The following is a 25,992-nucleotide window of genomic DNA, read 5'->3' on the forward strand; positions in this document are numbered from 1 at the left end:
GTAAGTACTTCAACCATTTGGGTTAAATGGATAACTTCACGATGTCATAAATAAATAATACAAATTTAGAAATAAAAAAATATAGAAAAAAGTAATTTAAAAAAAATTGAACACATTTCTATTATTATATACTTTTCATATTAAAAAATAAGTATGATAAAATAGACATAATTTTATTAATGATGAACATCAAATATACAACTTAAAACCGACGGGAAACTAAACCGTCTTCCTATGTAGGGGTGGGTTAGTGGTTCAACCTTTCAGGTCAAATAGGTTAACCCATGATGTATAATTAAAAATAAACTTTTTAAAATAGAATAGTACAAAAAATGACACAATTTTGGGCACAACTATAATATTATATTACTAATAATATAAACAAAAATAAGTATGATAAACAATAATTATTTTATCAATGATATAAATGAAATGCAAAATTTAAAACCAGTTTGGAAATGAAACCAATTCCGTATCTAGATGGTAGATAGGTCAATGATCTAGCATTCCGAGTCAAATGGGTCAGTCTATGATGTCATAACTAATTTTTAAAATAGAATAGTACAAAAAAATAAGTATGATAAACAATAATTATTTTATCAATGATATAAATGAAGTGAAAAAATTTAAAACTAGTTTGGAAATGGAACCAATTCCATATCTAGATGGTAGGTAGGTCAATGATCTAACATTTCGGGTCAAACAGGTCAATCTATGATGTTATAACTATAAAATAAATTTTTTAAAATAGAATAGTACAAAAAAATGAAACAATTTTGGGCACATCTATAATATTATATACTAATAATATAAACAAAAATAAGTATGATAAACAATAATTATTTTATCAATGATATAAATGAAATGCAAAATTTAAAACTAGTTTCTATATATATATATAATATAATATAATATAACAATATATATAACAAATATTGATTCGAATTTGATTCGATCCGAAGATTTGATCGGATCTCATAAATATTGATCCGAATTTGAATCCGATCAAGATGTTGGGTATTTGAATATGATGCGATCCAATTTAATTTAAAAAATAATAATTTATTAAAAGGAAAAGAAAGTATAATAGTTGAAATAAAGAAAAACAAAAAAATATAAGTAATTTTTTGAACTATTTTCATCATATAAGAAGTTTACAAAATGCAATATAAATAACATATTTATAAATAAATAATAAATAACATGTATATTATATATATATATATATAATTTGACCAAAATATTTAAAACCAACATTCAAACAATATATTGGAATTGCATTTCCTCTTGGTAAATAGGTAATTTTTATTATCTTATAAATTAAATAAAAAAATAAAAATATAAAATTTTTTATAAATTTTATAAAAAATTTGAACATGCATTAGTATTATATATTTTTCATATTAAACAAAAATATGTTTGAAAAATAAGAATTGTTGTTAATAAAAATACAAATGGCTAAAATACAAAGAAAAAAAATGAATTAATGTCTTAATCATAGTCCATTTTCCTGGTTAAATAGGTTAATAGTTCAACCAATAAGGTCATTTGGTTGCTGACTATTATCATTATCACCATTTGATATTGCCACGTGCAACGTACACACACTTTTACTAGTATCTACAAATATTTCAATGCTGCAATGTCCATGGATTGGGGTTTATCACGGGCTAACCTCAACCCAAACCCGAAAACTCAATTAAGGCTGACCAATGTTGACCCGATAGGGTTGGGTCAGTGCAGATTTACACCTAACCCGATCCACTGATATCCCTAGTCGAAATCTAGGTATCCAGTTTTGGGTGAACCTATGCTATTGTGCTATGAGGTTAGTTAGTTGAGACTTGGAAGTTGGATCCAGTGTCAGGTCATGTGTACAAGAAAAGACCCATTTTTTGTACTTTGTAAGGTAAGGCCCATTTTCAATCATAACCCCAACCATTTTAACTACTGTTCGAAAAAAATTTCCTTTTGGTAAGTATAGAAGCTTTATATCAGGGCATCTGAACCATGAATTGGATCTAAACCACTAGATTCCTGATATCCAAAACCCTAGGGATGCCAAAACCCTCCCCTGGATGAAACATTTGTCTCTAGCCAAACCAAATCAGTCAAAAACCTAAAACAGATTCAAATAGGTTGTAAATCATAGGCTGATCTTCCTTGCAATGCTCAGACAATTAGGCCAGGCATGGAAAGAGGTTTTAAATATATATAATAATATTAATTATATACATATATTCAAAATATATAATTATATTTTGCATTTTTGCTATAACATATATTTTTATTTAGTTTGATTTTTTAATTTTAAAACTTGAGATTTGAGGTCCAAAAAGACATTTGTTTGGCAAGGTAAGTTTGCACATTTATGTTTTAAATAAATAAAAAAGTCTCCCAGTTTTTTAGAACCGGGAGCAGATTTTTGGTTGGCCCAGCTAGGTCAACAGTTTTGGCCAGTTTTTATGACTTTCAGATTTAGGGGTATGAGCGAACTGGATAGGGACCTGGTTCGATCAGTACGACCGGCTGGTCCAGTCTAATTTCCTAAACAGTGATAACAAGGCAATACACATAAATAAGAAGTCAAGAGTTCAAGTCTTGCCATTGTCATTTTGAAATTTCAATTCATATAGTTCTCCGGTTAAACCAGCCGATTAGCTGGTTTTAACTATTTTTTTTTTTTTTGTCAATTTTGATTTTTAGGGTAGGACCGAACTAGCCAATGCCTCGTCATGATTCAATTGGTTCAACCGGTTGGTCTGGTTCAATTTTCTAAACACTTATTTATTTATCGTTAGCGATTTTTGTATCAACTTTATGTTTTATTATTATTGATTTCATGATTTTATATTTTCAATAGATCTATCATAATTCACCAGGCTCATGTGTTCGCAGTCAAATCTGAATTGAATACACATTTTACATTTGATTAGTTTTGCATTTGTTTGTTTGTAACTATAATTTGCACCCTTATGGATACAAAATTTATACTTATTGTCTCATTTGCACTCATTGATTGTAAATTTTGCATTCCAAAAACTGAAGCAAAATTTGCATTCCAAAAACTGAAGCAAAATTTGCACCATCTTACCTAATTTTATCTCATATATAGTTGGAACCACATTATCTTGCTTCATACTCCAAAACAGATAAGATAACCAATCCTCCTATACCTCCATTCTCTTTCATATAAGTGGAGACCATATCATTTGACTTATCACAAACAAATAAGACAAAATTAATCTGAAGCAAAAGGAAATGAGAATATACATTCAGCCTATTTGCACTCTCATGCATTTACACCACTGCTGCGCTCTCATCCATTTACACCACTACAAATGAAATTCACACCGAGAGAAAGCTATATATATATATATATATGCCAAATAGACTAATCATTTGAAATATTCCTTATTTTTTCACTTTTATACAAAAATAACCAATAATAACATCAAACAAGCAAATATCAATACAAAATATCAATAAATGATCATGAAAGTTGAGCATGGCCTCTTAATCAAAGAGTAAGTCACTAAGGCTGCATTTGTTTGAGGTGTAAATTCAAATTTTACACCAAGAAAAAATGTGAACCGGTTTAGTGATCGATGGAAATTGGGACTGATTGATTTTGAAAATTTACACCGATCATGTTTGGTTTTCTATGGTGTAAACTTTCAAACTGCGTTTCGATTTGCACTGATATGCTGTTCGTCGCCGCCGGAACTCTGATATGCTGGAACTGGGTCTAGATGGAACTCTAATACGCCACTCACCGCTCACTTATATGGCGGAGCTGGTTCACTCTCTTCTTCGATTGAACTCTGATACGCCACCGCTACTCATTGCTCACTCATACGCTCACCGCTTAATGATACTCTCTTCTTCGATCGAACTCTGATACACTCACCGCTCACTAATACGCTGACGCTTACTGATACACCAAAGCTGGTTCACTCTCTGGACGGAACTCCGATACGCCTAGAGGTGTAAAGTGGGCTGGGCCGAGCCAGGTCATTACGGCCCATGGACAGCCCACTCAAAAGGCGGGACGTGTCATGCTGGCCTGCGGGCTGTCACGGGCTGTGCTGCCCTCCTCGGTGGAAATTTTGGGGGTCGGCTCGGCACGTCCCACGACCCACTCAAAAGGCGGGCCCGTGCCGTGTCGTGCTGCCGGCCTGGGCTGAGCCGGGCTATAGGTCGTGCCGGGCCGGGCCACAAGGCAGGCCTTGGGCCTGGGTCAAATTGGGTAGCATTGTTTTTTTTTTTTTGAAAATTTTGATTTCTTTTCTAAGTAAAATTGTAAAACTAAAATATTTAACTTTCCTTTTAACTTTGGGAATTGAGAACTATTTAAAAATTAAGAAATGAGAAATCTAAGTTGTCTAACACATAAATGAAAAAAAAAATACTTAACCAAATTGAAATAAGAATGACGGAATAAAAAATTGAAAGAAAAATAGGAATTTTATTTCATTTAAATTTGAATGGTACAAATTACAAATAAAATGATTGGATCATTGGATATTTGGATGAATGAAATATAAAAATAGAATAAATTAATAAAATATAAAAAATACAATATGGTTACAAATTGAAAATACAAAATTACATTGTTAAACAATTAAAAAAATATCAAATAAATTAAATAAAATTAAAAAAAATACAATAATTTGAAATAGTCAAATTCATGAGTTTCATCATTTGCTTCGAGTGAAATATCTGGTGTAGTATCATGCCCTTCTTTGTCTTGTAATCTATCTTCTACATTTATCCAATCCTTGAAGCAAATGCACATCTCTATACTTTCACCGTTCATGCAACTTCTTTTGTCATCTAGCACCTTAGTACCTACACTAAAACAAGACTCCGATGGAACTGTAGACACTGGAGGGGTTAGTAGATCACGTGCCATGGCAGAAAGAACTGTAGAATTTTTCGAATGTTCACTCCACCAGGCTAGAATATAAAAATTATTTCATCCTTCACCTAAATTAGAAAAAATTGCTTGTAAATAAAAATTAAGTTCAATAAATGAACTTGTGTAGAACTAGCAGATTTCTGCCTTCTACTTATTAAATAAAAAAGTTTTTCTCTTCTACTACTGGGCTCAAGGTCAGAAGTATAAGAAGATGATGAACAAATCCTACAACTTCAGATTCATACAAATTGTACATTTCAAATAATAAATTATTAATCTCTTTTTCTTATTTCCTATATCAATATTCATATTTTCACAATATGATTCAAGTAAAATATCTAAACAATCTTTCCTAATCCTAGGGTCTAATATTGTAGCTAAATAATAAAGGGGAGAAATGTTCTCCCAATATTTTTAAAATTTATTTTCCATTATTTCAACAATACATTGAAATTATGGATTATTTCTATATTTTGCAAAACAATCACTAATTTCCATTAATTGATAAGGTAAATTACAACTAGTTGGGTAATAAATTCTAGATAATTCATTAGTTGCATCATAAAAATGTTTTATAAAATCTTTTATGCAGATGGCCATTTCCCAGTCTTCCTCAAATATCATATCATTAGACATTTTTGAATTATAAAAATAAGAAAGAATTTGTTTATGAGATATACAACTTTCTAACATAGCATAAGTAGAATTCCACCTATGCTTTACATCTAATATAAAATGTTTATATTTTAAACCATAATTTTGACATAAATATTTAAATTCTTGTTTTCTTGCCCTTGAACTTTTTATATATATAATACAATTTCTCTTTTTTGAAATATGAGTAGAAATAATATTCAAGGCATCTTGAGTACATAAATTCAAGATGTTTCATGCACATCTAATATGAAATAATTTACCATTTAAGCATTGTCATAATTGAAAATTTAAAATATTTATTGCAAAATCATTATTGTTGGCATTATCAAAATTAATAGAAAATAATTTATTTTCTATTCCATAAGCATGCAAAGTATTTAAAATACTTGCAGCAATAGTTGGGCCACTATGTGGCAATTCAAGCCTAGTAAAACTTAAAATTCTTTTATTCAAAAGTCAATTTTCATCAATGAAATGGCCGTAACACAAATATAACTAATATTAAATTTGGATGTCCAAACATCCGAAGTAATTGCAACTTTAGAATTAAGATTTTCTAACAAAGAAATTAAATTTTGTTTATATGAATAAAAAATTTTTAAAGCATCAGTTCTTATAGTATTCCTAGAAACTTTTTTATATTGTGGGTTTACAGAACTACACAATCATTTTTCTATCATTGGATCTTCAGCTAATATAAATGGTTGTTATGTACAATATACTTAGCAAGTTATTGTCTCATTTTTTCTTGTGTATATTTAAAAGTACCAAAACTACTCCCCCTCCCAATCTGTGTTGGGTTGTTTCTCTCCCTTCATCTTCTTCTTTCTCATGTGTGAGCAAATGTTTGTTCAAATGATCCATACCACCCTTGCTACAATAACTGTAGTCCTTCCTGCATTTTTGACAAATAACCCTTTTCCCCTTCCCCTCAATATCCTCTACTTTGAAAATTTTCCAAACTGGGCTACTCAACTTAGAGGCCCTCCTTTTTCCCCTAGTATTAGTACCAGGGGTGAAAGTTCCACTTCCATCGACATCAATCGCATCAGTGCTAACACTATCATGATGCGATTGAATATCATCAATGGTGAACATGTTGGGGAATCGATTTTTAGAAGAACCGGTCATTTTTTTTTAATTCTAAAAAGATAAAAATTAATCTAATTCGACTTACTTAGATTGCCGGTTCAAATCCCAACTTGACTTCAACGTCCAAGCTTCCCAAATTGAGATACTTGAGCTGGTTGAGCAAGCCTTATTCTTGTTAAAAGTTGAAACTTTAATAAAGTTGAGACTTGAGAATTGGAGAATGTAGAATCAAACAATCAGCTAATCTGAATTACTCAGATTGTAGAGAATTGAGAATGAATGAGTATGAGAGAGAGAGAGAAAGAGAGAAGAGATTAAGAGAATTGTTGAGTTGGTGTGATGAGAATGGTGGAGGATATGGCTATTTATAGGAATTGAACATAATTCAACTACCCAAAATACCCAAAAAACTAGTAGTTATTTAGTTGTTGGGAGGGGTATTTTGGTCATTGTAAAGTTATTTATAACTTTACCCAAAAAGGCCCCCTAAACTAGTTGTTATATAGCTGTTGGGAGGGCATTTATGTCATTTTTTCAACCCCCCATAAGCAAAATACACAAATACCCCCTAATATGGTTGTTTATAGCTATTGGGGGCGGGAAAGCTGAAACTAGCCGTTGGGCCCCTTTGGGGGGGGGGGGGGGGGGCAACGGCTATATTCTGGGCAGACCGCGCTTGGCCCGTACCTTGAACCCCGGCCCAGCACGATACGGACCTTCGTGCTGGGCCTAGCACAGCTCGTGGGCTTTTGTGCCGTGTCGGGCCGCGGGCGGCTTGGCCCCATTTACACCTCTAGATATGCCGCCGCCGCACTAGTTCACTCTTTTCTTCGATTGAACTCTGATACACTGCCTCCGCTCATCGCTCACTGATACTCTCTTCTTTGATTGAACTTTGATTCGCTCACCGCTCATTGATACGTCGGAGCTGGTTCACTCTCTGGACGAAATTCTGATATGCTGCCGCCGTCGCATTGGTTCACTCTCTTCTTCGATCGAACAAAGAGATGTAGCCGTTGGACAGAAGAGACATGAGGTAATCGTTGGACAGAGGAAGATGAAGGTAAAGTTTTACATCGATTTTATCGATATAAACTTTCCACTGATTTTCAATGAATATACTGACAGGAATGGACTTTTACACCAATTGATGAGGTATATTAACACCTTTACCAAATGCTGGCAAAATTGAACCGGGGTGTAAAGTTTACCCCGGTTCTCATTTACACCTCTACCAAACGCAGCCTAAGAGAATTTCACCAAAGATTTTACTAGATTTTTAATAGGATGATCGACAGGTTGGGCCTGGCCCAACCTGATGGTTGAGGGATTTTAGGTAGGACTTGGGTTAGGGTTGACTAGGCCGGGCTGAAAGACATGTTATTTGCACTAGTACAACCCAACCTAATCCAGCCCGACTTGCACCTCTAATGAGAAACATTTGAAATCATCAAAGACTTTGAGTTCCCCTAACTCAGATTTGTATTCCTTTCCAACTCAGTGGCTAGTTGCCATATTTAAGGCTGTGTTTGGTTGCAGTGCAAATTTATTTGCACTAGTACAAATGCATGGGAGTGCAAATGAAAAAAAAATGCAAATTGTTGTTTAATTTTGTTTTGGATTTTACTTTATTCTGCTTCATGTCTTAATTTAATTCATTTGTACTGCAATCAAACAAAATAAGGTAAACTTTAAAACAAAAATAGGTCAGAATTTACACTAAAGTCATTTGCACTGCCATGGTTTTGCATCATTATAAATTTATTTGCATTGCAACTGGTGTTGCGCAATTTGGTCACTCCCTGTTGGATGACAACTCGGAGGCCAGGCTGGTGAGGTTGCCTGGCCGAGCTGCAAGAGAAGAATATCAGAGTATCTGAGTTGCTTTACTTGGGGTGAGCACTCTGATGCTTAAGTCAATGAAGAGTTGTGAGAGCTAAAAAGCGAGAATGCAAGAGAGCTATGAGTGCTATGTTGCGTGTACCTTTTCTGAGGAATGGGACGCCTTTATTTAGGTGCAGGTTGCCGTGGGCTTCACATAACGCATCCGAGATCACTGGCCTGTCTTGTTCGGAGGCGATTTCACGCTTGGAGACAAACTCCGCATAAAGTGATAATGCTTATCCAGTTGCCTTTGAAGCGGGCGGGACGGGAGTTTGTTCCATCAACGTGGCGACGTGATCCTAAAGGAATCAAAGACCATGACCCACTTGTGAAGGAGGTCGCCTGTCACGTCGTGCAAGTCTCCAACCGGTCCTTGGTCAAGTTAGCGGAGGCAGGTTGCCTCTTATGCCGACCTGATACCTTTCGGGGGCGTCTGCAGGTCGGCCTACTGAGGTGGGGTCGAGGAGGTCCAAAGTGCTCCTGAAATCAATGTTCACATGGCACCAAGGTGTCCTATGACGGTTGTAGGGTACCATGTGTCACGATGTCACTAGAGGGCCAAATCACCTCTCATCAACAACTAAACACAGCCTACGGAAAATGGCTCTACCAATTTAGAACTCCAACCCCTCTCGCTCTCTCCATTTGCAAGTTTAGTTTCAGTGGTCTCAAATCGGATTAAGTTTGATCCATCTCTAAATGGTTGAACATACATACATCCAAATCTGACTTAAATTAAATTAAATTTGATCCATCACTAAACCTAAAATCATCTGATTGGGTTAGGCTTAGGATTGACTCATCTCAATCAGTGGTAAGCATGGTACAAATTGAACCCATAAATATTTGATTGAACCCAACCCCCCATTGTCACCACCCCTAGAACAAAGCCACCCATGCATGATTGACCCTACAGGCCATTACATGCATGAAATGAGATATTAGTGGTTTATCAATTAGCACTGGGCTAGTGCGGACGGACCAGAGGTAACGGACCAGAGGTAACCCTTCAACCAATAGTCTTTTTCCCACGCCATTTCCATGACATTTCTGATTTCTCATAGAAAGATTGATTCTACCGACAAAAGATCTTTGGTAGGCAGACAATTTATGATAGAGTGCAGAGGAGCAATAAAAACAGAACAAGACAGAAGGACAATTCACCTAGAATGGAACAAATTTAGGGAGGCCGACGGTGGGTCGGGTTAAGCGGTAAACCCACCTTCACCCAATCTTATCGGGTCGGTTCAGGTTACTTTTACTTGGTTTTCAGGTCGGGTCAGGTGGTTGAAAGTTGAGACTGATCCCCCGCCAAACCCAGCCCGTTGACATGGGCCACTGGAAAAATGTAAAATACCCTTCATCAAGAAACAAGAATAGTGCTGTTGGGTCGGGTCGTGTTCGGGTGACTGGACTACTGAAACCCGGCCGACCCGTTGACATCCCTAGAAAGTAGAAACAGTGATAGCCCGATGCTGTCTTCTGATAAATCTGAACCATATGAATGAATCTCCCCTCATTCAGCCATGGATCTCCTGAAAATTACTGCCAGAGATAACACAGACAAGAATCCGTGCGATGTTACATCGAATCGTCTGATCCATGCTACCGACAAAAATGACTGTTTGGTGTGGATAAATTCTTTTGATTTTTCTCTGGAATGCAGTTATGCTGATATATTTATTACGTATATATAGTCCAATTGTTATGGATTAATAGTTCTTATTTTCTCTAATAAGGGCCTCCTTTGATAACAGCTGACATGGCTGAATTAACTGAATGGCCTATGACTTTGCCTTTCAGTGGATAAGTTGTTTAGGAGGGTTGAGCTCCTTAATGGCTGAAATTGAAATTGGGTTTGTTCACTAAACATTTGAATGTTTCATACTTTCATTATTTAATCATTTATCCACTAAAACAAAGCAATAGGTTATTCAGTTCAGTCATTTCAGCCACTATTCAGTGACCCCTAATAATATATAAATTATAAACAGAAAAAGACTCTTCATCTTGCCATTTTCTTTTTTGGATGCTTCACATCTCTACTGGCTCTGATAGCGAGATAGTGACCCACAAAAGGTAGTTTAATATATAGTATGCTTCCTATTAATTAATCTCTTATTAATTTTGGAAAATAAATTACCTAATTTGTATTGTAATCTCTTATTAATTTTAGTTTTTATTCTTCCCTTAATATATAAAGTAACAATAACCTGAATTCTTCTTAATTTTTCCCTTATTTCAACAATCTCATCTAATCAATTTTTTTTCCCTTTTCTTTTTCAATTTTTAAATGTTCACAATTTTACCAAAAAAAAACAGGACAAATGTGTTAATCCTTGAGATCAAATTTAATTTTTTTCACTATTTTTTAAGTTTCCTTTAGGCTGTGTTTGGTTTGAAGGAAAAAGTAGGGAAAGGATGGAAAAGTTAAGAAAACCTTTACAAACCTTGTATAAGTTTCCCTACCTTTCCCTTCAAACCAAAGATAGCCTAAAGTTTAGAATGACTTCAATTTTCAAGTTTTGTGCAATGTACAGATCTCTACAAATCTAATAAATTAGATCATTCCAATTGATAGATCACATCTTGAACCATGTTGTCAGAGGGTTAAAATAACTTGGATCACTCCCGATAAGATGTTGGATTCCTCATAACAATGAGGGAAAAATTGGACTCAAAATATTACTAAAAAAGGGAGAGAATCACCTGTTCATCTCCCCTAAACAGATGGTGCCTAATAAAAAGCATCGGATTCTCAGAACTCGACTCATTTGAGGCTATTCTGTGGACATAGATGTGAATGAATGCCCTCCATTTTGAAAATTTCCTCTCCTTGCCTTTCTCCTCTTACTTCTGATTCTCTACAACCAACCCTCTCTCTCTCTTTCTCTCTCTCTAGGATATAATCATATACATTCAACTCTTCAGCACTGCATCCTGATAAGAACCCCACTAATTCTTAGAAACATTTCGAGGCCGAAGCTAAGCTTAAAAACAATCTTAACGATGCAAAACAAGATAGGGTATATACATACATACATATATACATACATGTTGCATGAACCCATGCAATCAATTATACGTAAATTATGTTAATCCATCACCCATGTATGAGCACACATGTTTGTTTGTTTGTTTGTTTCTTATGATTCATCATCTCTTATGTTCATGTCCAGCCCCTTAACGACAAGAGACAAGAAGACAGAAACGTGTATGGTGGTCATGAGTCCAGAGAAAATGGGAGAGGGAGAAGATCAAGAGGCGATTATCTTACAACTCCTGTGCGTTCTCCAAGTATCCAAGCGCTGATGATCACTTCTCCTGCACACCTCTACCTCCAGGTCCTCTACCTCATCTCTCTCTCTCTCAGAGTACAGACAGGAGTAAGACACCGACACACGGCCCTAGACCTCTCTTGACAAATAATAACACGGGCCGGCCGAGAAGCACCACCCAAATCATGTTTTCCTACACCACTACAGCTCGGAGAAAACCTCCACCCATCGAGAAGCAGCTTGAATGCACTCTGGAGGAGTTGTGCCATGGATGTGTCAAGAAGATAAAGATTACCAGAAATGTTGTTACGGATTCTGGGTATGTCGTCTCTTTGGATTATATATGCCGCTCGTCCAGTAATATTTAATGTAATTGTTCCTGATCTGTGTTATTGCTGGTCTTCTGTTCAATTTCTGTTATTTAATTTGGTGATCAGATCGATACATGGCTAAATTCTTTTGCATGAATCTGGATTAATTTTCTTAATTATAATGGAATGACTGCTGCATCTGGGTCACTGGTATTCCACGATTTTATGAATTTTTTCTTGAACAATAATCTGGATTTTTTTAATAATGCAATGAATGGTGCATTTGGGTCACTGGTATTCCATGATTTTATGAATTATTCATTGAACAACTGAGCCTATTATTGCAAACAGGTTGATCAGCAGCAAAGGGTTACGGTTTATATATCCAGAGCCTGAAAGCCAGAATTGGTACTAGTTGAGAATTGGCCAAGTAAAATAGCTGATCCATTATGGTAGATTATGAAGTTCTGACACTTCTTAAGATTTAACCTCGCTTGATTTGAAAACCAATTAATTTGCTAATTTTGATGGCTTATAAGCTAGGCATATGCTCTAAGCATCATGCGCTTTGCTTTGCATTAAGAGTTTAAAACATTGGAAACCTCTGGCCGACAAAGCACATCAGAAATATATATCTATTAATTTCAGTTTGTTTTACATTGCAAATTTTGTTAGTGCTATAAACTTGCCGACACTGAAATGAACTACTTGCCGACAATGCAAATCAATCCTACAAAGAGACGATAAATCAGAAATTATTCTCCAGTTATAATTAAGCTCATCTACTTCACTCTTTGTTTAATTGAAAATTCACCCAACTCCCTCAAATCATCGATTGCTTATCCCTGTTGGAAAACCTTTGAATGGCAGGTTCTTTTTAACTTCTGTTTTCTTGAATCATTCCCACTGCAAAAATCAGGACATATCTAATGATCGATCAATGCATTTTGGAGTACCTCTACATCCTTTAAGTGATAGCATTGCATTAGAAAATTGGGTTTCTATCCCTCCAATATTGCACCTTTAGGGTTAGATTCATGCTCTTTCTTCTAATTTTAATCTTCTGGGTTCTTTGTTCCCACTTTCAATTAAGAGGTTTATTCACAATACTGTATAGACTTCATTTACAATCTTCAGTTTCTTATCAATATCGTTTATATATAAGAAGAAACCCATTTAATGGAATTGCAGAAGCTATATACCCCAATAATAATTACATAGAAATCGATCGATGCTTAGTATTATTAATACAATCCCTACTGTTATAGGTCTTGAATAATTTAGATGCTGATGGGTTCATGAACACATTAACTTGTAGCCTCTCCTTGATTGTAGTGGCGTATTTATTAGTTTATTGTCTGATGATATTGACTTTCTTTCTAACGTACAGGATAATTGTTCAAGAAGAGGAGTTGCTTAGGATAAAGGTGAAGCCGGGATGGAGGAAAGGAACAAAGGTGACATTTGAAGGGATGGGTAATGAGAAACCAGGGAGTCTCCCAGCAGACATCATCTTCTTGATTGCTGAGAAACGGCATCCCTTGTTTAAGAGAGAGGAGAATGACTTGGTATTGGCAGTAGAGATCCCCTTAATCAAGGCTCTCACAGGTTGTACCATTTCAGTCCCTCTCTTGGGTGGGGAAAAGATGAGTTTGTCACTGGACGATATCATATATCCTGGCTATGAGAAGATCATCCCAGGCCAAGGCATGCCTGATCCCAAAGAGAAGGGAAGGAGGGGAGGCCTGAGAGTCAAATTCCGTATCAATTTTCCTACACAGTTGAGCAGTGAGCAGCGCTCAGATATTCGAAGTCTTCTTCAAACCTCCTCATGATAAATCAAATTAAATCTGCCTAGCTTGCTCTATGCTTCTAGCTTTTTCCTTACTGATATTGATTCCTCATCCAATGCCAATACTCAAACCTTGAATGTCACTGTACCATATACATAGAAGTTTTATATAGTCATCATAAATTACTGATATATGTACAATTAATGTTTAGTTTTGCTTTCCAGAAACACTACAAAGACAGCTAGGGGAGTTAATTCTTGATATATAGAAAAAATATCTAAGCATTATTAATTTATAGAAATTTCAACTTTTGAAAGGTATCAGTAGTTTAGATTTTGAATGGGAGATGGATTTCTTGTCTTAAGAAAATGGTGAACCACTCTTGTATATTAATACTGGTTAGTTAGAGGGATCTTTAAATAATTTAATTATATTGATTTCTAGGTATAAAAGTTCCCCTTGGGCATGCCAATAATTATGCATTTTGATGTGAATTGCCTTCTTCCTTTAAAGCTTTGTGGGGGAGGGTGGGGAGAAGAGGACTGCCACTAATTTGGTTGAAGGCCACAAGAACAATGCATGGGAGATGCATACAACTTTTGTTGGAAGGGTTAGAATCCATCTTATAGATGGACGAAGTATGTTAGATGGCTGGGTGAAATTTCAAAAATTTTCTAACCATTATGGGAACCAATCTCTTGGTGTTTTGAAAAATTGCATTTCTCCGGGTCGATCTTGCACTGAACCGGACTGGATTTGAAACCAAATCAAAAGGGAAAAATGTACTTGATACGGATACCATAAGCGCAGATCCCAAGGTGAAATTTCACACCCAAATCAGTCCTAAAATTAGCCTCCACTGAAGATGGCAAAATATATAGGTGAAGTCGATTCAACAACACTATTTTCTCCAAAACTGCTATACAACTTACTTGGATCAAATGGGGTGAGTGAGCCTTATCTTCCTCAACGTTTTTCTTGCAAAAACTTGAAGAAAAACCAATCAAAATTAGTTATTGTAAGCCTAGGTTGAATTAGGGTTTCTTGGAAGACAAGAGAGAAGAAGAGAGAGCAAAAGTGAAAACTTCTAGCCTAGTTCGCCCTCTTCTCTTTGTATCTCCTTATGGAGCACTCTCCTAATCTAATTAGGAGATTATCCAAACCTGATTTGAATTTGGACTCTATTAAGAGATAAACCTTATCCTCTTAAGAGGATAGGTGCTCTATACCCAATACCAAACCTAGATTCGACCCAAAGCACAAAACAACTTAAGTTGTCATGTGACAACTTAATTAATATTATTAATTTTGGGCCTTAGCCCCATTTTCTTCAAAGGTTTACAATCCAAAGTATTGCATGGCCACTTTAGGCTTGATATTGTATGGCATGGGACCCCACATTGATCTCACACAAGCCCACATGGGTTTGGACAGGGCAATGGACCCTTGACACAATCAGCATTAATCCAATTTGGGCATAACATTTACACCTAAATGATCATTGGATTCAGTCACCCTATGAAGACCCAAGGATAATGGACTCATGTAAGACAAAGACTATTAGGAATTAGCCTTGTAATGGTCTCTTATTCCTAACCTCTTGGCCTATAATGATCAAAACACTACCCGATAGGGAAGGACCTCTCCCCTAGATGCAAGGTGCAGTGCCACACTCTCTGCTCGGATGGATCTCCAGATTAAAACCTTTTGCAAAAATTTTTCATAAAATAGTAGTGTATATAACATATAAATACTTTTGCAAAAGTAGATTTCAAACACAGGTGAAATCCAATGCCGACAGTTTAGGTTTCCATTAGAGAGAGTGTAAACCTTGTCATTCACTTTGTCCGACAAAGGTGCCGATCCTATCACTATAATCACCCACTCAGGTGAATTCTTAGACTGTCCCAACATACCTAGGTATTTGACCCTTAATGGATCTCACTAGTTGACATATCAAAGATAACCCAGTCCAACACCTAGTGTAGTACCATAATTAAGTTTGAGGTTATGTGTAACTTTTCAGTTTTATCCATCTATCTCTTAGGTCCAGGGCATAGATAGGAATTGGTCCAGGTTCAGTGCTTCTTATAAACACTCATTGGCTATGCTTAGGGTCTAACCCTAGTAGCTGAGACAAGCTGCTTTAACTCCTTAGCAACATACCAGTGTTAGACTTGTTAGGATAAACTCCCTAAGTTTATCCAATGGTTGAGAACATTCTAAACTAACACGACTATCTTAAGTATCTAGTTTAGGGGGTAATATATAGAAACATACCAATATTAACATGAAACAACATTGTACTTTATTCATTTACAAATAAATTCTTATGTACATCAATCTGATTGAAGCTAAAGGCATACATTGTCTAACAACTCCCACTTGCACTTAGGTCCAATCAGGCATAAACCTCAGTCCCATACTATCCACGTGTTCTTCAAACACTTTCTGTGTTTGTGGCTTAGTTAGTGAGTCTACTACATTCTCCGCTGATGCTACCTTCTGAATTTGGATGTCAGTTATACCAACAATCTCCCGTAGAACCAGTGTTGTCACACAACAATGGAATGGGTGATGTGGTATGACTCCAAATTCTTGGACGAATTTCATCATCCATATTACTTATTTGTCAGCCTCACTTACTAAAATGTATTTGGCCTCGGTTGTGGACTACTTTTCTAATTCATTACACAGGATCCCAAATGTGTCCAGATGTAGATTGTTTATTATCTGGATCAGACTGGACTATATACCCGACCATTTGTAGTGAAATACCATTGAAGACAAGACAATAGTCTTTAGTCCTTCGTAGGTATTTTAGTATGTTCTTTACAATAGTCTAGTGCTCTTGTCCTGGGTTTGATTGATATCCACTCACAATACTTACAGCTTAAGCAATGTTTGGCTGAGTATACAACATAACATATATGATGCTCCTTACGATAGAGGCATATGAAACTTTTATCATGTCCTCTATTTCCTTTGGAGTCTTAAGCGATATTCCTTTGGAGAGAGTGAATCGAAGTCTTAAAGAAACAAATCCCTTCTTGGAGTTCTACATGTTGAATCTTTTAACAATCTTGTTAATGTAAGTAAAATGGGATAATTCAATTAACCTCTTTGATCTATATTTATAGAGTTGAAGTCCTAAGATGTATAAGGCTTTTACAAGATCTTTCATGGAGAATTGTTATGAAAGCCATACCACCGTTGTGGTTAATATTCTTGCATCATTCCCAATGAGTAGAATGTTGTCTACATATAGAACCAAGAATATAACCTTACCTTTCAAGGTCTTTCTATAAACACATGGTTCATCCAAATTTTGGTTAAATCAAACTGTTTGATTGTTGAATTAATCTGGATGTTCCAACTTCTAGAAGCTTGATTTAATCCATATATGGATCTATTCAGCTTACACACCATGTATTCTTGACCCTTGACAATAAAGCCTTTTGGATATTATATATATTTTCAGTAAGATCTCCATTCAGAAGCGCAATTTTGACATCCAATTGTCAAATTTCATAGTTGTAGTGTACAACTATAGCTAATAGTATCTTAATGGATTTGAGCATAGCCACAAGTGAAAAGATATCTTCATAATCGACTCCTTTCTGAGTGTAACCTTTCACTAAAAGCCATGTTTTATAGGTCCCAATCTTTCCATCAGGACCCTTCTTTCTCTTGTAGATCTACTTGCAACCAATTGCTTTTGCCCCAAGGGGTGGGTCTATGAGAGTCCAGACTCTGTTGGTTTTCATCAAGTCTTTCTCGACTTTCATAGCATCTACCCATTTCAAGGAGTTTATGTCTAATATAGATTCCATATAAGTCATGGGACAATTTTCACTGTTCATTGCTTAATTCCATCAAGTAACTTTATTGATCATAGCAAAAACGTATAGGAATTAGATACTTAAATAGATCTTCTAGGCTAGATATTTCCATTTTGAACTTGTGGATTAACTCCCACTACCCCTAAGCCCTCATCATCAAGAATGACTTTCAAATGATGATTGTTCAAAATGTGGTCCTCTTCTTAGAAGTGGGCATTTTGACTAACAAAAGCTTTTTGTTTTTGTGAGTTATAGAAAATATACCCAATAGAATCCTTGGGGTAGCATATAAATAGGCAATGACTTATTTTGGATTCCAATTTGTCATCACTTGTATTTTTAACATGTGCTAGACAACCCTATATTTTCAAGTGTCTAATACTTGGTTTCTTACCAATCCAAAGCTCATAAGGACTTTTAGGAACCGACTTGGTTGGAACTCGGTTCAACATATAGATCAAAGTCTCTAATACGTGTCCCCAAAAGCATATGGGTAATTCTGAGTGGACGAGGAGTAACTGGACCATATCCAATAAAGTTTGATTTCTTCTCTTTGATACACCATTTAATTATAGTGTAGCAGGAGGAGACAATTGTGATATAGTTTCATTATCCTTTAAGTAATCTTTGAATTTGCTAGAGAGATATTCACATTTTTTATCTGATCAAAGAATTTTGATTTGTCTCCCCAATTGTTTCTCGATTTCATATATGAACTTCTTGAATTTTCAAAGGATTCAGACTTATGTTTCATTAAGTACACATAACCATTCCAAGAATAGTCATCAGTGAAAGTTATAAAGCAAGAGTGTTAGTTTCGTGTTCTAACATTAATGAGACCACATACATTAGTATGTATAATGTCAAGTGTGCACGTATTTCTTTCAGGTTTACTTATAAATGGCCTTTTTGCCATCTTGCCTTGAAGGCAATGTTTACAAGTTGGTAGATTTTTTATTGTGAGAAAATATAGAGGATTATCCTTCACCAATCTTGTGATATGTTCTTTGTTTATATGGCCAAGTTGGTAATGCTACAAGCATGTGGGATTAATCGTTTATTGTGTTCTTTTCTTGGGGTTGTGTTCTAACATTGTTTTGGTCACATTTTTTTCTAGAGAAGGGTGAAGAACATAAAGGCCATTTTCAAGTTCTCCGTGAATAAGAAATTTGTTACTCAATTTAATTGTAATCTTATTACTAAATAAAATAAAATAACCATCCTTACAAAGTTTAGAAACTGAGATAAAATTTCTTCTAGGTAATGGAATATAAAATATTTCAAAATAATAATCCCTTCTCTAAAAATTAATTCTACCATTCCTTTAGCAACAACTACAATAGTTGTAGATGTCCCTAAGTAGAGCACCACCTCATCATCATTCAGCCTTTTTCTTTCCTTGAACCCCTGCAATGTTTTACATGCATGAGTAGAAGCCCCAAAGTCAATACATCAGGATGCAGAAGTGATCAACATATTAGTCTCTATGACCTAAGTTTCGAAATTACCCTCTTTTGTCTTCCTAAGGGATTCTAGATATTGATGACAGTTCCTCTTCTAGTGCCCAATCTCCTTGCAAAAGTAACATTCATCTGATGACTTACATTTCTTTTGCTTTTTTGCTTTCCGTCCTTCCTCTGTGGCCTCTTCTTGCCCTTTCTTTCTTCCTGCCAGATTTGCCTCTTTCAACAAGCACGACCACTATCTTGTCCTTTCTAATAAGTTCCTTGGCTCTCTGCAACATATTGTTGAGCTCTTGTAAGCTAGTTGTTAATTTGTTCATGTTGTAGTTCATGACAAACTGATTAAAGGATGTGGGTAGAGAATTTAAGATGGCATCAGTCTTGGTGTCATCATCCAGCTTGGAACCAAAAGCCTCCAGTTCATTAATAAAACCTATCATCTTCATGACATGGTCATGAACCAGTTAGTTCTCCGTCATCGTAGTGGTAAGCAACGATTTGAGGACCTTTTGCCATGCAGAATGATTATATTTCTCATACATGGTCTTTAAACTATCTAGAATATATTTTCAGTTTTTTACTTTGTCAAATTACCTCTGGATAAAGTTGTCAAATAAGGCAAAGATGTAACACCGGGCAAGAGAATTTTTCTCTTCCCATTCATGATATTCCCTTTTTCTTGCCTCAGAGGCTCTATCAAGGGGCGTTATGGTGCTGAGTTGGTGAGAATTTTGTTTAATTTCTTAGACGTGAAGACCAAGTTAAGGTTACAAAATCAGTCTGCGTAGTTTGGTCCCTTGAGTTTGTTGTCATCTAACAATTTAGTGAACTGTTTGTATGCTATTTCTAACAAATAGCATAAATATATTAGTCCATGACCTAATCATTGTTTCATATTATGTATCGTAGAAATGACTTTTATCTATGTTCTATTTCTATTTGTTCAACTTTGAGATTTCCCTCTATCTTAGGGATAGACAGTACAAGAAAAGTGACTTTTAGCGACAGTCAAAATTACCATTAAAAATCCAAAAAACTGCTGCTAAAACCTTTACCGACAGTTGACAAACAACCACTAAAGGTTCTAGCGGCAGTTTTAATAACTACTAGTAAAGAGTGGAAAACTGCCGCTAGAAATCAGAGTTTTACTAGCATTTGATGGTTGCCGCTAAAAGCCAATATCTTAGCGTCAGTTTTATCTTTTAGCAGTAGTCACGATTGCTGCTAAAGGGGTAGAACGACTGCTGCTATAAGTCTATAGTAGCAGCCATGACTTTTTCTAGTGATAGTCATCTATTTATTTTTACACCTACCAAAATAACCCAGGATTTGTTACAAATGACCTATAATTTAATTGTAATCGGTTACAAATCTCAATTATTAAATAAACTTATAATTTTATTCATCTAAATTAAAATTTAATACAAAATAACTTGTTTCTTTTCAATAGATTTTGGAACTTTAGTCTTATAGGAGAAAAAAAGAAAGGAAATTTATTTTGTCTAGTGCACATTCACAGTCAATTCAATATAGGAAACAAAGTTATCATTCAGAGAAAGAGAAGCCAATTGATCAGTTGGGCTGTTGGCCTGTTGCTGAGCAACATTCCTTAGAACTTCCATTGCTTCAACCACCTTTGCTTTCAAGGCTTCAAGTGACTCCAACATATGCAAAACCTCAGTCTAGTCCATCTTCAGGAGTATGCCTGTCACCTTGGCTGCCATATCATGCTCCAGCTGATCCACTAGAGGGTAAAGACTTTCACCAAGCATCTAAAACAATAAAAAAAAAGAACATAAAGGTTGATAATCTTCTACGTAAAAGCAAGATACACGTGAATATGGTGTAATGACTCAAAAGCGTACTGTTCTTTGTTGCTCTGGTGTTGCATTTGCAATGGCATGTCACCCATGTCATATGGAATAGAAAGCATGCCCCTAGCAACTCCAAGCATGGGAACACCAGACATGTTATGACCAGGTGGATAATGGTATACACGTCCCCTTGGAAGCATCTTTAATTTGAAAGAAAGAAAGCAGTTAGATAAAATTCCCTATTGGTATAACATAGACTTTGCATGAAGTAATTGTGCTAAATTCAGAAAATAATTCCTTCAATTTGTTAGCACTAATGCTATCATCTAAGTTCTTTACATACAAGTTAACACCTTGAAATTCTTGCTCTCTTTTAGATTTTTTTTTTTTTTTGTGCTTTTCCTACATACCACTCTTTCTCATCAAATTTCTTTCCATTAAGTGCTTCAACAGCATTTGAATTCTCGAAGTTAACAAATCCAAAATACTTGAATTTGCCATTCCCATCCCTCATCACTACTGCACTGGTAATTATTCTATATTCACCAAATATTTTCTTTAAATCTTCATCAGAGGTTGCGTTTGAGAGATTTTTTACAAAATACATTATTGAATTTTGCCTTGTTTATGACTGATTCTCTCTCTTGCTTTGAAGGAATGGTCCAACATAGACTTGTTTAATTGGAAATATATGATCTTACACAATCCAAAATATGGTAAAATTCGGATTGTGCTGCAGAAAACAACCAAACAAATAACCGATACCTTGATAAATATATTAGTAGTTCCACTTTTATGAATGCTGAGATCACGATGAGAATACATAATGCAGATAGGTTTGCCATTGAGAGGAGTGAAGTTAAGTACATCCAAAGTCCTTGCCGATGGCATAGTTAAAAATGAGATTCAAAACAGACAAATTTGGTTTTACAACAATATTTTCTAAAAGAAGAAACAAAAACTCATATCCGTCAATATCAGTATAACCTCAAGCTTTTGCTCATATCCTTCTAGCCATACATCACTGCAAAAGATTTGAGTAATGATCTAGTAAGTAACAAAGCATTAAGATATACAATACCTTTACACACTCCAAAATTGTTTCTCAATGCCTCTGAACTGCTTGAGCATCTACAAGAACAACTTTCATCAGCATGTTCAATGTAACAACTTTGTATCTTATACTAATTATAACCTTTGGCCTATTTTCTATTCAGTATGGCTATATATGTTTGGTTTCCCTCAATGTTCTCTTTATCTCTTATGTTCTATCAAAGAAAACATAACATATGAGTCATGGGCAAGTTTTGAAGAGGATTTATTTTTATGTTTTGGAGTAACACCCTTTAAAAGGGAAAAAGTACTATAAAGGTTGACCGGCCACAGTGATTGTTTTGTCAAGTGAATGGGATTGGTGAAGTTCACTTTAGTCATTTCTAAAATGGAGAACCAAACATTCACACCATCAATACATTTTTTTGGGTTAAAACTTAAAACAACCCAACAATTTTAAATCTTCCTTTCTAACAGCCCAAGAAGCAATGTTTTCAATCCGTTGTCAAACATGTTCAGCTTAAAAACCTGTAGTTCTTTCTTTGGGGTTGGTTTTGAAAACATTACGAGAAGGTAGTAGATGGAAAGCATGAGTAGTGGTAGAACTGCACTCATTATTGAAGATGTCCTGTGATTAGGGATGTCAATGTACTATTTTTGGGTTGGAGCACGTCCAAATCAAGATCAATTTAGACGGATCAGAGTGAAGGTTGTCCTTGTCACTTCAAGTAAAGGCTTAATTACATCCACCTGCAATATAGGAAAGTTTTCAAACTATTTATATCCTTGACTAAAAATAACATGAAAAAATAAATATAAGGAAAAAGAACATTTATTGAATAAGAATTTCTTTCTGGTAAGCATTCTATATAAAAGCTCAACGATTAGAACAAGAAAAAAGAAAGGAAAATAGATAGAGGAGTACTGCTAAAGTAAATAAAATAGTAGGATGGCTTACAATATCAACATGGCAAAAAACAACATAGAGTTTGAAGTTCTTATTTAACTCCCTTATTCAAGAATATAGGTAGTTTGTATGAAGCAGAAGATACCGAAGATTGCATCAACAATCAATTTAATCCAAAAAAATATATAAAAGCTAGTATTAGCAGACAATTCAAACAAAATAATCACAGGTCCCTCCCATTTAGAATAAATTAAGTTTTGAAAACAATTCAAAGTTCAGTGGAAGCTATGTATGCCAGCCAATATTGGGAAACCAAGATGGCTAAGAAACACAAAAGAATCAAATTGGTTAAAGAATGAGATTTATGAAAGCATAATAAAATTTTGTACCGTATTTCCTTTGTGAAATATCTAATCAAATTCATTGAGATTTCAAGCTTCATTTTCACTATTGAAATATTATTTCCAAATAATTTGTTAAAAGGAGGAAAGGGTGAAAATAAAAGCAACAACTTCTCATCAATGATAGCAAGCCAAATAACATGTGCTGGTCTCTCTACAACTTAAGTTATGTAAAGAAATTTATTCTTTAGTTCTTGGTAGAAGGGACTAACATACAAATGTACATCATCCAAAGATTCACTTTTACGTCCAAACAAGAAGTAAAAGGTAATAAATATCAAAAGAATCCAAACCTTAAATATAGAACACCGGATTTCTGCCCTAGAAAGTAGTCACGGACAACATCAACAAACATCCATCTAACATTTCGAATATGTTTGAGAAAAGGATTTCCTTTCTAGAGAAGCCAGGCAAATTACAAGAAGGTCAGATTCAGATTGTTGAGATGGCAACGAAAGAAAATCAAAGATATATTATGAACAAATTTGGTGGTTGCAAGGGGCTCCCAAGAAATAAGAAGTTACAAACAAATATATATCAAATTCCAAAACTACTAAAACCTAAAAAGAAATTCAAGTATATTGAAATCTTCAAAGTGAAACTTGAGAACTTAGGCTTATTTAACATGGTCTTGAGGACCATTACCTTGCGATATCCCTAGCCGTTTGGGGTCTTGGGAGGGGTAAACTGGAAATGGACCTAGTCTTTGGCATTTCTTTTGCACAAAGCAGCCACCCCCATTATTACCAAACAGAGGCTCAAAATCTACACAGGTGGAATGGAATGAACCATAGGTAACACAGCTTGAATTTGAAAAGGTAAATTGGTATAAAAGACATCAGAATTATTTAAATCTCGGAACTTGGAATTTTTTCTGTCCATCAAATATTATAGTACTTGCAAAACAATTTTAATTATGTTTATGTATTTTCAAAACAATAACCTCCAAATTAACTCGAGGAACATTGCAATTCCCAACTAGAAAATCCTTAAATATAGCTAGATCGGAAAAGCGCTTAATGATACAAAAAATGGAAATCCATTCTATACAATTACTATCAAGCATGCCAATGAAAAAATAAACAGAAAAAAAAAGGAATGCTCAACCTATTTGTTGCAATTCTACTCTGTTATCCCAGATGTCGTGCTTTCTAGATCAATTTCTCCCATCCTGTATCTTCCTCTTCTTCACTGTCTTCATCGCCACTAACTTCCTCATTGTCAAGACGCAATTTAGCCATGTGCTCAGATAGTAATTTATGAAAGAATGGTAGGATCCATCTAATGGACGCCATAAAGGTTGCGGAATGGGTGGGGCGAATTTCAAAAATTTCCTACCTTCTCCCAACTGGGAATCATATTCCCTGAATTTAGAATACAATATTCAAGGATCTACTTGAACCCTAATCAAACCAGATCTGTACCAAAAGATAAATGGGAGGATTATACCTGATCCGGAGAAGCAGTATCTCCCAAAGTTGGTGTTCACGCCCAAAGAATGCTCCAAGATCTGTCCCTGCTGAAGATGACACAGCTGTGGATGGAACAGAACCAGCAGGGTGCGTCCTACACACTGGATCCTTCACAAGAATCCCCTGGATGTACTAAACACTGAATTCTTTCAGTCTTTCTTGCAAGACTGATGTCAAGAACTGGTTTCTTGACTTTCTTTTCTGCAAAGATCAAATCTTGCAACAATGCAGATGGCGGCGGCAGGAGGAGATTTCCAGAAACGAAAAGGCTGAACTGTTTTCTTTTCTGGAGAGAATGAGATCTAATCTCAATTCGCAGGAACCTTTCTTGCTTACCAGAACCTCTTGGATCGAAATCTTATTTCTCTCTCTTGGTTCATTCGAAAATCTCCTCTCTTTTCTTCTTGATTAAGAAATCTCCTAATTAGGAGTTATCCCAATCCAAATCAGTATTTGGATAGGGGATAATCTTAATCCCTTTCCCAGATAGAGTTAGCTTACTCCTGATCTTATCAGGAGGTTACCAGATTCAAATCTGATTTGAATTTGGTCTCTAAGAGTGGATAAGGCTAAGAGCCCAATCCTTTTTGCTAACTGCAATCTCAAATTCGCCCCATTGATGGGTGATCATATCAGCCCACTTCGAAATGGGCTTTTGGCCCATTAAGTATTCAGTGTTTAATTAGTTTCCAATCTGCTGCCCAGTTGGGCTTCTTTGTATGGCGTGGGACCCAAGCATTGATCTACACACCAGCCACATGGGTTCGGCCCAGCCTTTAATACAAGGCCCAGCCAAATTCACTAAAAATCTCAATGAACCCCTTGAGTCCATCGTATGAACCCTATGGGCCCAACACTTACATTAAGTGGTCCCTGGGCCAAGCCATCTTATAAAAACCCAGGGACTGTGGGCAGGTGCAAGATTAGCCCATCAGGTATTATCCTAAATGGTCTTACACTTAACCTCTCAGCCCTTAATGATCAAGCACTGCCCGACAAGAGAGGACCTCTCCCTCGGCTGCAAGGAACAGTGCCGCACTCTCCTCTCACATGGATCCCGGGAATTAAAACCATTTGCAAACATTTTGAAACCGTACATATATA

At 35.5% G+C, this 25,992-nt stretch overlaps 1 protein-coding gene and 1 pseudogene across 3 annotated transcripts; one reads left to right on the plus strand and one right to left on the minus strand.

The window, feature by feature from the left end:
- The first annotated feature begins 11,172 nt into the window (after window positions 1–11,172).
- On the plus strand, window positions 11,173–14,255 carry LOC104605867 (uncharacterized). Of its 2 annotated transcripts, XM_088896534.1 has the most exons (3): window positions 11,173–11,580; window positions 11,734–12,151; window positions 13,534–14,255. In XM_088896534.1, exons 2-3 carry the CDS (start codon window positions 12,018–12,020, stop codon window positions 13,976–13,978), a joined length of 579 nt encoding a protein of 192 aa, XP_088752660.1. In that variant the 5' UTR covers window positions 11,173–11,580; window positions 11,734–12,017; the 3' UTR covers window positions 13,979–14,255. The 2 variants fall into 2 exon arrangements, with proteins under 2 accessions (XP_088752660.1, XP_010269106.2); XM_010270804.3 differs by having other exon boundaries at window positions 11,173–12,151.
- Window positions 14,256–20,614: 6,359 nt separating this feature from the next.
- Window positions 20,615–24,669, minus strand: LOC148802997 (polyadenylate-binding protein 2 pseudogene; annotated as a pseudogene). The gene is made up of 5 exons (XR_016076404.1): window positions 24,524–24,669; window positions 23,710–23,813; window positions 22,676–22,858; window positions 21,107–22,186; window positions 20,615–21,013 (listed from the first exon to the last, which is right to left on the minus strand). The product of XR_016076404.1 is annotated as a polyadenylate-binding protein 2 pseudogene (transcript).
- Window positions 24,670–25,992: the final 1,323 nt, after the last annotated feature.

This window comes from Nelumbo nucifera, chromosome 1 (genome assembly GCF_055504915.1).
Source record: "Nelumbo nucifera cultivar China Antique chromosome 1, China Antique-T2T, whole genome shotgun sequence".
In the NCBI taxonomy this organism is placed as follows: domain Eukaryota; kingdom Viridiplantae; phylum Streptophyta; class Magnoliopsida; order Proteales; family Nelumbonaceae; genus Nelumbo; species Nelumbo nucifera.